Here is a 13,538-nt window from a genome sequence, read left to right as displayed (position 1 = left end):
GGTAATACTTAATTAAAAATAGCACCGTGATCAAAAATAAAACTGATGATCTGCATTGGGTGGCATTTATTAGAAAACGTCACGTTTTGAGGATTCCCTAGCCTTTGGACCTATTTGTTTATTTAATGCATGAAAGATGATACTTCCTTACAAATCCCAACAAATTCTATATCATCCCTTAAACAGTGTATAACCTAAATTATGTGATCTATTTTATGCAGAGATTTAAATTACAACAGTCTGGATGAGTTCCCCACTGCTATCAGGACACTCACAAACTTAAAAGAACTGTAAGTATTGAATTCTACCATATAGAGAGGATGCCTTGGACAATGTTTTTATTTATTTGGGAAAAGGTGATGATTTCTATCAGTGCTCTTTAAAACTTTCTATATCCTGGAAAAGTTAGCAAACATGCCAACATATATAAAAGGAAATTTTCAGCATTTCATTTAGAACATTTAACTTTGATAACTTTTACTTGTTACAAATGCTCTTTTGTACTGAAAAGAATTTTTGAGAGAGTATTCTTTTCTGGAACTTTATCCTTGAAAAGCAGTATATCATAATAATAAAAGGACATTATCAGTTTTGTTTCAGCTTCAAATGTGAAACTTTTTTGAAAAGGCACAATGCCTGGGCTAGGAAAAAGAAGCAAGAATTCCTGTTCACTCATAGGCATTTTGGGGAAATAGGGGGGTCATTTTTAACCTTATTTTAAACAGGGTTTTTTCAGTGTAAGTATTCACGTGCAGTGCTGTAAACCAGAAAATTTCTGGAAGCATAGACATGGTTTGTAAAGCAGACTAAAATCAAAGGTGAAACTGACCAGCCTAGATTAATTGTGCAAGCTAGCTGAATTGCAAAATAAGCAAACAGCTAGAAAGTTACCAGTCAGTTAGATTTCTTAAATTCTTTGTTTGAATAATCTATGGTGTTAAAGATAGCACCAGCAGGCATTTTTTAAAACATAGATGATCACAGATCCACTGGACCATTAAGGGTATGTCTACACTGCAATTAAAAACCCTCAGCTTGCCTGTGCCAGCTGATTGAGGCTCACAGGGCATGGGCTAAGGGGCTGTTTAACTGCGGTGTAGACATTCTGGCTCCGGCTGGAGCCTGTATTCTAGGACCCTTCCACCTCGCAGGGTCCTAGAGCCCAGACTCCAGCCTGAGCCCTAACATGTACACCACAATGGAACAGCCCCTGTGCCCAATCACTTAGCCCAAGTCAGCTGGCACAGGCCAGCCACAGGTGTCTAATTGCAGTGTAGACATACCCTTAGAGTGCTTCGTGCTGCTGTTGCCATACAAAGCAGATATAAAGTCAATTTAACAAGATGCTTGCAGAAGAATCTCAGAGAATACAAAGACTTTATTGGAGAAGAGGAGGAAAATGAAAAGAATGACAGTGACAGGCTTGAATACTCCGTTCTCTGCAAGCTCATACGAATGACGTTGAAGGAAGACTTTGAGAAATTTCAAACCGAAAAGCTCCTAAAGGCTGCTGAAGATCGTAAAAGTCTCAAAAAATGCAAACGAGAATTGGCGTTGTACAGGTCATCATTATCGGCTTTGAAGAACAGGGATGGAGAATCAATAACTGATCGAACAGAGCTGGAGGCAATCTGCAGGGATTTCTATACCCAGCTGTTTGTATCCCGTATAGACATCCCAATGCCATTACTTCAACAAACCGATGAACACATACGCTCAGTTCTCATCAGCAAAGTCCGTCACGCAGTCCATCAAATGAAAGACAGGAAGGCTCCAGGCAAGGACAGTTTGACAGCAGAAGTGCTTAAGGCGGGAGGTCAGGAACTTTGGAAAGCTCTTGCCCAAAGGTTCAGCTGCTACCTGGAAATCCAGAAGATACCGTCCAGTTGGAAAGAGTCCAATACCATGTTGCTGCATGAGAAAGGCGACCAAGAAAATCTAAAGAACTATCATCCGATCTGCTTGCTTTCGCATAACTATAAATTGTTCACTAAAATAATAACAAATCGACTGTCACGAAACCTGGATGAACAGCAACATAGAGAGCAGGCCAGCTTTCGAAGGAATTACAGCACGATAGACCACATCTTCATTCTAAACCAACTACTAGAGCGTTCAAGGGAATATAAGTTCCCTTTGTGCATTGCCTTCGTGGACTACGAGAAAGTGTTTGACAGTGTAGAGACTAACACCGTTCTTAAAGCTCTTTCAGAACAAGGTATCAGCGCAAAATATATCACATTACTAAAGGAAGCAAACTCTGGCTGCAGCACAGACATATCGCTGTTCAATACTCCCCTCCAAATCCCCATTGAGAAAGGTGTGAAACAAGGAGATACAGCTTCACCAAAATAATTCACAGCCTGTCTTGAATTGGTTTTCTGACGAGCAGACTTGAAAGGTGGGATTAATATCAATGGCGAGTGGCTAAACTATCTCAGGTTTGCAGATGATATAGTGCTGATAGCCGAAAATACAGCCCAGCTTGAGAGAATGCTTAAAGAACTGAATGCGAAAAGTAGTCAAGTTGGATTAAAAATGAACCAGTTGAAAATGAAATACATGAGATCAGATGTTCTGCCAAGAACCCAAATAACTCTTGGAGGAGAGCAGATCCAAGAGGTTGATAAATATGTTTATTTGGGCCAGGAAGTCAATATGCGCCACGATCAGAAAGGCAAACTGTCGCGCAGAAAAAAAGCTGGATGGTGCGCATTCAATAACATCAAGGACATCCTCCAAGGAAAGATCAGCAAAACAACTCGTGTGAATCTTTGTAACTCAACCGTGCTTCCAGCGATGTTATATGGCAACGAAACATGGTCGCTGACAAAGATTGAAGAACATCAACTGTCTGTCAAACAGAGGGCGGTGGAACGAACATTTTTGGGCATTTCGCTCCGCGATCACATCCCCAACAAAATAATTAGGCAGCAGCCTGGAGTGCGAGATGTTGTTGAAAGCAGGGTCAGCAAAATGCGGTGGGCAGGACATGTGGCCTGACTCAGCGACAACAGATGGATCGCAGCTATATCCGAGTGGTATCCGCAAGAACAGAAATGGCCACGCGGTCGGCCTCCAAAGAGGTGGGATGATTTCCTAACAAAGAGATATGGACAAGCATGGCGAAGGATGGCCAGAGCGAGAGAAGATTGGAAGACGTGTTGTGACCGGCTCAGTCTCAACTGATGAAGGACCGACAGTCTACGCTTGGAAAATCCTTCAGAATCCCCAGGCAATGTAGGGTAAGCACTGGAGCTCCTATGCCAACATTCCAGTTCTGGCATAGGGAGCATGGCCAGAGAGAAGGCATTGTGGCCATGAGCTACTAATCTACCTTATTCCCAGCTGCCATAATGGCCCCTTGACATAAAATACAATAGCTCTGAGGAGGTGGCATCTGCTGACCTTATGATGGGGTAGCCACAACGGTGATACCCAGATGTGCATTGAACAAATCCTGGCTGGCCCTGTGAATCTGGTGAACAGTTTTTATGATCAAGGTGTCCCTTTAATATATTATTCTCTGGGCATAAAAATGTACATCAAAAAGTTGAAATGGTAAATTTCTTAGAAAGTATTTGAAACAAACTTCAGTAAAATCTGCCTTAATGACCACCTCTGAGTCCACCTGTCACAAGTGCCTACTTACAGAGGCCGCGGAACACCGCCACTATCTGGTGTGCAAACCTTTAAATAGAGACCACCTCTGATAAGAGACCACTTTTGCTAACTCCCATGAGTGGTTGCTCTTGGCAGGTTCTACTGTATGTGTGTTGTGTAGCATCTTTTTGCTTCAGATTTTTGGCCTCTTTAGCATCAGATCTCCTAATATCAGACTGTGTGGCTTCAGCCAATGTCTCCCCCTTTTAGTCCCCTAAATTCAGTCTCTGCCTGTTTGGAGCATGAAATTGTACAGCACCAAGGCTCTGATACACTTTAAGCATGTGTTTGAGTGCTTTGCTGGATTGGGACCCAAGAGCTCAGCAGTGTATAGGATAGGGCATCCCCGAGGGGTTATTGAGTACCCTCAACTCCCATTGATTGAAATGGGAGCTGAGGGTACTCAGTACCTCATAGAAGGTGCTCAGCACCTCACAGGATCAAACAATGAGGCCTCAATCCTGCAAACACTTATGCACATGCTTAACCTTAAGCACATGAGTAGCCCCATTGACATCAAAGGGACCACTCACAGGAGAAAAGTTAAGCCCTTACTTAAGTGTTTGCAGGACTGGGGCTTCAAAAGTTGCCTTGTAGTTCTCTCTGCGAGTTAAGGTAATGACACAAGTATACCTGTATATTGATGAGGGACTAGTATTTTCCCTGGGAGCTAGTAATGCCATTTCCTCAGCTACTTCTGCTACGCAGGGAGCAAAGGATTGATCTGGGGAATCCTGCTTGGTAGAGTCTAGGCCACTCAGCCAATCTGTATATTGGTTTTGAATTAAATAGTCTTTTGTTTTGGTCTTTTGTTGTTGTTGTTTAGAGCCCAACTGTGTATAGGCACATATTTTTGATTGTACGTGGTATATAGAAAGGAGTATAAATTCAGAGCCTTGATTTTCTAGCCCAGTTACACAGGCAAGACCATTAGTTCAGTGAAACTGATCATCTGGTATTGGTACAAGTAATGATTTGACGGTGCTTGCATCCGTGAACAATTCAAGGCTTTCTAAATGTTTTAATTTAATCTGAGAAGCCTTTTTCATAGTTCATGATTGAACTAACAAAAGTTTCTCGCACAAATCATCATTGTTCATTTTGAAACCTTAGTTTCCTTTGCTTTTAACAATGGCAGAGTTACTCGTATGAGAACAATGTAGTAATTAATTATGAGACAAAGAATTTGTCTCCTTCCTAGAAGGCAGTAAGTACATTGTACACTTTATTCTTCTAATACTTAAAATACTTAAATAAAGAAAAGAGTGTGGGAGGTTCAATGCATGGTATGTCATGACACAACTTGTAAATTCATATATACTTTAAATTCACATAAATCAAAATCATCCCAGAAACAGGGATGGTACGGGACAAGTATTGGAAAAAAATGTTTTCCATTTTCAGTCTTAATCCAACTAACTGTGATGTCCACATTGACTAGAAAGCTGAAGACACCGTTGCTTGCAGCTACAGAGGTTTTTGATTAATTGTAATAGTTCTACGTAATGTATCACAGGTCTTACATTCACACTTTTTGTTACTGTATAAAATATTGTTTTTTTCCAGGGGATTTCATAGTAATAACATCAAATCAATACCTGAGCACGCATTTGTGGGCAATCCGTCACTTATAACAATGTAAGTGGCAGCAGTTTTCTTTGGTATTTTTTATATCAAATGTGGAATTAAATATACTATTTCTGTGTGGTTTTCTAACTCTTCTGTCATTCTTATTTTACATGTATAATGTATAGGAGCATAATGTGAGTGGAGTAGGTCACCTTTCAGGTCATTCAGTTCTCTTAATACTCACACATTACTTGGAGAGAGAGATCATAATTTTCCATAGTTCTTGACCTTTTACTCAGGCTGCTATTTCTTATAACAGAAACTGGGATCAGGTCTCCTGTTCCAGTACAGGTGTTTCCAGCTGGCCAGTTAGGAGGGTGGGGCAGCATCTGGGCACTATAAGAGGCCTGGTTAGAAGAGACCTTGTGTGTCAGTCAGTCGGGAACGGCAGGAGATGAGAACTGCCAGAGACAGAAGATGTTTCCTGGGAGAAAGCTGAAGCAGCAGCAAGAGGGATTTGTTGGCTAGCATCGCTGAGGGGCTGGAGGACTGAAGGCAGGAGGGGCAGAAGAGGAGGATGTCTGCTGGCTCTAAGCTGGAGCCAAGGGCCAGGGGATGCTGAAGGAAATGGGAGCAGCAGAGGGGCTTACCCGCTGATGTCTCATCGCTGGAGCACTGAACCTGAAGGAAAGCGGGGGTGGGGGGGGATGAGAGAGCCCAGGGGAGTGAGGGGTAGTCCCCTGGCCAGGATATTCACAGCAGAGAGGCCATGCAAATTCTTGGTGGGATGAGCAGTGCTGCTGCCCTGAAAGAAGGGCTGGGATGGCTGTTCCTGGCAGAGGGATGGAAGAAGACAGATAAGGCACTTAGCTGTAATGGAAGACACAGAGGTATGGTGAGAACAAGGGGTTGATATGGACTATGTGTGGGGACTTTGGTTAGGGATTATTTGCACTATATTTTGTTAATGAACTGTGACGGACTATAGGACAAGCTTCTGTGGAGTTACTGGAGACCCAAGATAAATAAATAAAAACAGATTTTATTAGCAACTGTAGAAAGAGTGAGAAGAAATTGTGAAATAAAAAGTAAAATAACTACTCACCTTGATGGATACTAAGGAAAGCTCTGCTATCAGGACCAAAAGAATACTGATTATAGTATTGCAGAAAGAATCCTCTCAGTCTGACAGCTCAGAGTACCAGAAAAGTGTCACAAAGCCCTGTAGTCTGTCTTTTTAAGTCCCAGATCTCTGTATTTGTTTACAAAAACACTTCCTTATTTATAGGAAGTCTCACCCTGTGCTTGTCCTACATCATTTCCAAAACCAAGCTAGAAAAAAAACCTATCTGCATTTGCCCCGAAGCTCATTTAAGTCACTGTTACTAGAAACACTTCCTTCTTCCTCATTGTTAAGAGACGCCTTTTGTTTGTAAGTTATTGGACAGAGCTTTTGAGATCATTTGTACATTTTTAAAAAATGAAATATATCTGGAATAGTTGAAGGTCATATTAGCTGTGTCCAGATGTATAAGCTATGAGCCATCCATCACAGATCAAACACAAGAAGAGGGTGAATGTTATTCTTTCAGTTCATAACTTCTGAAATTGAAAGATATGGAAACCTATTCATTGCCCTACCAGAGAAGACCAGCTATTGGTCTATCATATCTCCACTTGCAGAGTCAGACTCCCTTAGCATCAGGAGTCCAATGGCACAGATCACAAAAGAAAGTAAAACTATCATCTGTATATTTGTAAAACCTCTAATGTCATAGAATCATAGAAATGTAGGGCTAGAAGGGACCTTGAAGTCATCAACTCTAGTCCCTTCCCCTGAGGCAGGACCATAGAGCAAGCCTGACAAGTGTTTGTACAACCTGTTCTGAAAAACCTCCAATGAAAGGGATTCCACAGCCTTCCTTGGAAGCCTTTTCCAGAGCTTACCTATCCGTACAGTTACCAATTCTCCAATTTATAAAATGTGTGGATGACACCAAGCTGGGGGGGGAGTGCAAGCACCTGGGGGCACAGGATCAGAATTCAAAAAGACCTTGATAAACTGGAGAATTGGTCTGAAATCAACAAGATGAAATTCAGCAAAGGCAAGTGCAAAGTAGTACAGTTAGGAAGGAAAAATCAAGTGCACAACTACAAAATGGGGAATAAAATGGGGAACTGGCTAGGAGGTAGTACTGCTGAAGAGGATCTGGAGGTTATAGTGGATCACATATTTAATATAAGCCCCAGTGTGATGCAGCTGCAAAAAAGGCTGCTATCATTCTGGGGTGTAGTACCAGGAGTTTTGTACATAAGACGGTGGGTAATTGTTCTGCTGTAGTCGGTATTGGTGAAGCCTCAGTTGGAGTACTGTATCCAGTTTTGGGCTTAGCACCTTAAGAAAGATGTAGACAAATTGGAATCCAGACGGGAGTAACAAACATGATAAAAAGTTTGGAAACCCTGACCTATGAGGACAGGTTAAAAAAACTGGGCATGTTTAGTCTTGAGAAAAGAAGAGAGAGGGGGAACCTGACAACAGTTTTCAAATGTGTTAAGGGTTGTTTTACAGAGGACGATGATCAATTGTTCTCCAAGTCCACTGAAGGTAGGACAAGAAGTAATAGGCTTAATATGCAGCAAAGGAGATTTAGGTTAGATATTGGGAAAAACTGTCTAACTGTAAGGATACTTAAGTCCTGTAACAGGTTACCGAGGGAGATTGCTGAGTCCCTGTTAGGAGTGCTGGAACAATTTGTACAGTGGGATGCTGAGAGTCATTGAACCAAACTGTAAACTTTGTATATGACGGAAACAACTTCAAACCAGGGGGTGCAGCAGCACCCCTAGTTCCAGCACCTATAGACCTTATCATTGCATGTTTTTAAGAACAGGTTAGACATACGCCTGTCAGGAATGGTCTAGATCAGGGGTGGGCAAACTACGGCCTGGGGGCTGCATCCGGCCCCCCAGCTATTTTAAACTGGCCCTTGAGCTCCCGCCGGGGAGCAGGGTCGGGGGCTTGCCAACTCCTGGAAGCAGCGGCCTGTCCCCGCTCCGGCTCCTATGCGTAGGGGCAGCCAGGGGGCTCCGCACACTGCCTCCACCTCAAGTGATGGGGCTGCACGCATTGCCTGGCCACGCCTCCGTTTAGGAGCCGAAGGGGGGACATGTGGCTGGTTCTGGGATAAGCGCCGCCGGGAGCCTGCACCTCTGCATCCCAGCCCCCTGCCCCAGCCCTGATCCCCCTCCTGCTCTCCTAACCCCTCGGTCCCAGCCTGGAACACCCTCCTGCACCCCCAACCCCTCATCCCCAACCCCACCCCAGAGCCCACGCCCCCAGCCAGAGCACTCACCCCCTGCCACACCCCAACCCCCAATTTATGAGCATTCATGGCCCGCCATATAATTTCCATACCCAGATGTGGCCCTTGGGCCAAAAAGTTTGCCCACCCCTGGTCTCGATATACTTGGTCCTACCTCAGCATGGGGAGAAGGACTAGATGGCATCTTGAGGTCCCTTCCAGCCCTGCATTTCTATGATTCTATGAAATTCCCTTTTCTAGGAATCTATCAATGGTCCATAACCTCATGCCAGTGTAAATTTGTGAGGCAAATGCTACATTTGGGATAAAGAAGGAAACATTTTTGTTTTAAAACCAAGACAATGGTGGCTGCTAGAAGGTATTTGGAGCATAGTCTTGATGAAAATGGACATCAAGAATGGGCAGAATGAAAATGAGATGTTCAAAGCTAAAGGAAATATACAATTTATCACATGGATCTCACCACCACATGTGTAGTGTGCTTTGCCTATTTATAATTATTCAGAGTATTATCTTGCATATTAAAATGCCTGTTTTTCCTCTTTTTGCAGTCATTTCTATGACAACCCTATCCAGCTTGTGGGACAGTCAGCTTTTCAACACTTACCAGAACTCAGAACCCTGTATGTTTTACTTCTTTAAAACCTCTTTGTCTCTGAATAACCATTGCACTTCTAAGATTGTCCTGTACTTTCCTTTCAGTAATGATACTGTGTCTTTAACTTTAGGACTTTAAATGGTGCTTCACAAATAACTGAGTTTCCTGATTTGACTGGAACTACAAGTCTGGAAAGTTTGTAAGTGTTAGACAAATACCCCACTCAAACCAATAATATTTTTTAGATCTTGACTTGTTTTAAGGATATGTCCTTATGCTAAGCATTTATTTTGTAAGATTTAAATAAAATAAAATAATCTTTGTATTGTTTACTTTTACAGGACACTTACAGGAGCACAGGTCACCTCTCTTCCCACAGTAGCTTGTGATCAGCTACCTAATCTTCAAGTGCTGTATGTTTCAGTAACGGTGATAACACCATGTTAATGCAGGAGTGTAAGGGCTGAACTAAGTGATTTGTGATATTGGAACAATCCACTTATGATTAACTAGCAGTTGTATAGTACCACTGGTAGCATTGTGCTAGCTAATCTATAGACATGTAAAAAGATGACAGTCTCTTCCCCAGAGAACCCGCAATCTACATGTCAATCAGGATTTCCCTTACATGAAGGAAGGAGACAAACATTTTTTATATCATACATTTTTAGGAAAGAATAAAATAACTCATGATACTCCTTAGAAACATCAAAAGAAGGGACATCCAGGACAGATTTGAGACTTGATTTGCATTTATTATCTCTTCTATGGTAGTTTCCTTTAGAATGGTCCAATCTTGGATTCATTACTCAAGCAGATATCCCACTGAAGTGAAAGGGAGATATACATGAGTAAGGACTGCAGATATGCGTCTTTATTATGTACATCTCTTTAGTTTAGTTCTCTACCAGGCATATGTATTTGACTGAAATTTGAAGCAGTCTGTTCCTAGGCTATGTGGGGGTGTAATTTTTATACTAATAAACCAATTTGTTATTTTATCATGCAAGTATACCACAGAGTAAGCTTAATCTCTAACAAAAGTAATCAATCTGTCTACTTCTTTGTGAATTGGAAAACAGCACTTTAAGTATTACATCACTATGAATGTATTTGGTATTAGTTCTTTTGGCCAACAGTGAAATAGCACCAATTATAACACATTATTTGAGCACCAGAAAAATTACATTCAGCTAATGGACTATAAAATTCATTTCTAGAACATTAAGGCCCAATTACAGAGCTTGCACTGATGACAATGAGAATTTTGCATATTGATTGTGGTCAATGTATGGCTCATACTAACCTATAAATAAGCTTGGAAGGATTCAATTTTTATCAGTGTCAGGAAAAATCAATTTCGCCATGCAACTGAAAAAAAATATTTCCATTGATAATCAAAATTTACAGAAAGGCAAAGTAAGAAAAATGTTGCTTGCGAACTTATTAGAGGCTGTCATTAAATAATTATTGTCTAAGATTCCCATAATTTCCTGAAACTATGAAAATTTAAATAGATAAACATTAAAAAAAAAACTTAAAACCCAAAATTTCATGCAACTGTGATATTTAAATAGATAAACATTGAAAAAATGCTTAAAAATTTCTGTCTGAAAATTGTATGGCTTTTATAGTTAGAAGTATTACCTTAGACCAGTGGTTCTCAAACTAGAGGCACCGCTTGTTCAGGGAAAGCCCCTGGCGGGCCGGGCCAGTTTGTTTACCTGCCGCGTCTGCAGGTTCGGCCGATCGCGGCTCCAACTGGCCGCGGTTCACCGCTCCAGGCCAGTGGGGGCTGCAGAAGGGCGGCCAGCACATCCCTCGGCTCACGCCACTTCCCGCAGCCCCCATTGGCCTGGAGCAGCAAACCGCAGCCAGTGGGAGCCACAATCGCCCAAACCTGCAGACGCAGCAGGCAAACAAACCGGCCACGACGGCCAGGGGCTTTCCCTGAAAAAGCGGCGGCCCTAGTTTGAGAACCACTGCCTTAGATTACTATAACTGAAAGGTGTTGGGGGGGTAAGAGGGAACTCTCTTTTCCTTTGTTTACTTTGCATTCAACAGCAATTTGTGTGTAGTCAGTTTCATTGTTTTTGCTGTATAATCAGGCCCTGATCCTGCAAAGACATATGCATGTCTTTAACTTACCACACTGAGACGATTGGCCTCAACAGGACTAATCACAGTGCAGAAAATTAAACATATACCTAAGCCTGTGCAGGATCATGACCTTAATCAGTTTCTCCCTTGCTGAAAAGGTCCTTATAAATATCAGCAAAGGAACAGAAAAACCCTTATAAATATTTTAAAAGACTTTTAAGAAACGTGCTCCATCCAAAACTAGAATGTTTTCATTTTTAAAAAAAATTCAAGTTGACGAGTGTCCTTTTAAGAGGAGAAAACTGAAGTTAATATATGGTAGCATAGGCATAATGTTTACATATATAAGCACAGAATATTTTTCCATACCAACATTTGTTCTTCACATTAGTTTAGAAGCCTTCAACCCACCTGAATCATCCTCTGGCATATGTGACTAGCACAATAAAGGATCTGTTAACAGGACATGTTCAGGCTGTCTTCCCTGGGAGAACAGAATGCATACATTTATGGTAGCCTCTGCACAAAGTAAAAGAGTAGGATACTAAACCAAAAGTATGCTGTCATATACTTTACTTGTTTTTACAAAGCAAGCATAGAATGAATAGTTGAAATGCCATCTTCAAAACAAATGCAAACAGAATTAAAATGTCTTTTAAGAGAGCAAAACAGATTTGCAATTGCATAGAGATGGGCCAATTTTTAAAAATTAGACTCAGACATGAAAATGTATTACTCCATTAATTGTTAGGGTTAGAAAACAGAGACATTGTATCTACCTATAGGTCCAGTCCCATTCTCTTTACACAGGCAGAACGGCTACTGAGGTTGATGTGTTTTTCCCCTGAGCAAAGGAATACAGGATGGGGCTCTATTACTCTGTTTCTTTCTTCTTTTTACAATTTCTGCAAATTACCCTGGCTTGTTTTTGATTAGTTATACTATACTATAAATCAGTCCAGATGTTTCAGTTATTCTGTAATTTGTTGAGTTTTGGCTCAAGTTTTTTCAGCTTTTTTTTTCCTTTGTAGTGATTGATTTCAAAGTTAGTTCTTTTTTTTTTTTTTTTTTTTAAACCACTTCCCTCAGCTAAAGATATAGCAACTCTAAGGGTCACGGGCAAGATTATTTCATTTAAAATGTAGTCTGGAAAGCTGATTAAATTTCAGTATGATTATAACTAGAAAGGTTAGGGTCTTCTCTGTCAAAGTCTAAATAGTCTCATTTAGTAGATTATTTTAAGTAATTAAAATAAGTATAACAGTTAAATTTTGGTGAACATTTACGTCTGTGATCTAAATCCAGTAACACAGATAAATGTACTTCCAATATCTCTACTCTGACAGACTCAGAAGTCTACGTTTGGGCCAGGGAATCCTCAAATACAGCAAACAGGAAACAAAAATGCTAATTTTTTATCACAGCACCATAAAACTTTACCTCTTTAATACCCTCTCTATTGCAGGGATCTGTCTTACAATCTGCTAGAAGATTTACCCTGTTTTACTGCTTGCAAAAAACTTCAGAAAATGTAAGTATGTGAACAACCATAAAGTGCCTATAAAGGTAAATCTGAATACACAAAGTAGCTTGGAGGTCATTAATTCGGTTACTGCTGACACATTTGGTGATGTCTGACGTAGCCTCAACATGTGTGTCTTCTGATTTAAAATCTGGATCCATAACACACATAAACACTGTCTAAAATTCTCCAAATGTTATGCTCTTTGAAGCCAATGAGAGTCTTATTTCCATTGTAGTGATTTACATCATAATGAAATCTATGAAATCAAGGCCGACACATTTCAGCAGCTGGTTGCCCTGCGTTCTCTGTGAGTACAGCCATAATAGCTATTTACCTTGGTTCTCAGAAACATGGGAGCTTGCACTTTCACAGTACCTGCCCCTAAACATTTGTTTCCATTGTTCCACTTTGATCATTCAGCTCACTAAGTTATATTTGCCAAAGCAAAATAAACATTTTGAAGTTGAGCATTTCCAGCAATGAATTCACAGCTGTAACTGTATAGCTGTAATAGCTGCTGCTCTTAAACATTTCTGAAGATGTGGGAAAGTACTGAGTCAGCCCTAGTACCTATTTGCATGTATACACGATAGTCAACTGTAGAAAGCTGTGTGGTTTTTTTCCTTTGGAAGACAGTATTAAAAAATGGAACCCAATCCTGCAAATTCTCACTCACATAAGTAGTCCTTCCTCACATGGGCACTCCCACTGAAGTCATTAGGGGCTTGTCCACATTACCCGCTGAGTCGACAGGCAG

The 13,538-nt window shown here is 41.0% G+C and overlaps 1 protein-coding gene across 1 annotated transcript in view; it reads left to right on the top strand.

The window, feature by feature from the left end:
• The window catches only part of LGR5 (leucine rich repeat containing G protein-coupled receptor 5), a 124,817-nt gene that overhangs the window by 97,510 nt on the left and 13,769 nt on the right, over positions 1-13,538 (top strand). Inside the window, exons 7-13 of the mRNA XM_077807740.1 lie at positions 222-290; positions 5,230-5,301; positions 9,110-9,181; positions 9,287-9,355; positions 9,498-9,569; positions 12,722-12,787; positions 13,017-13,088. Of these exons, the coding sequence (XP_077663866.1) occupies positions 222-290; positions 5,230-5,301; positions 9,110-9,181; positions 9,287-9,355; positions 9,498-9,569; positions 12,722-12,787; positions 13,017-13,088 (492 nt within the window). The remainder of the gene's footprint in view (positions 1-221; positions 291-5,229; positions 5,302-9,109; positions 9,182-9,286; positions 9,356-9,497; positions 9,570-12,721; positions 12,788-13,016; positions 13,089-13,538) is intronic.

The sequence above is a fragment of the Eretmochelys imbricata genome, chromosome 1 (genome assembly GCF_965152235.1).
Source record: "Eretmochelys imbricata isolate rEreImb1 chromosome 1, rEreImb1.hap1, whole genome shotgun sequence".
NCBI lineage: Eukaryota > Metazoa > Chordata > Testudines > Cheloniidae > Eretmochelys > Eretmochelys imbricata.
Note: the sequence above shows the minus strand (reverse complement) of the source record. Positions and strands in the feature narration are given on the sequence as shown.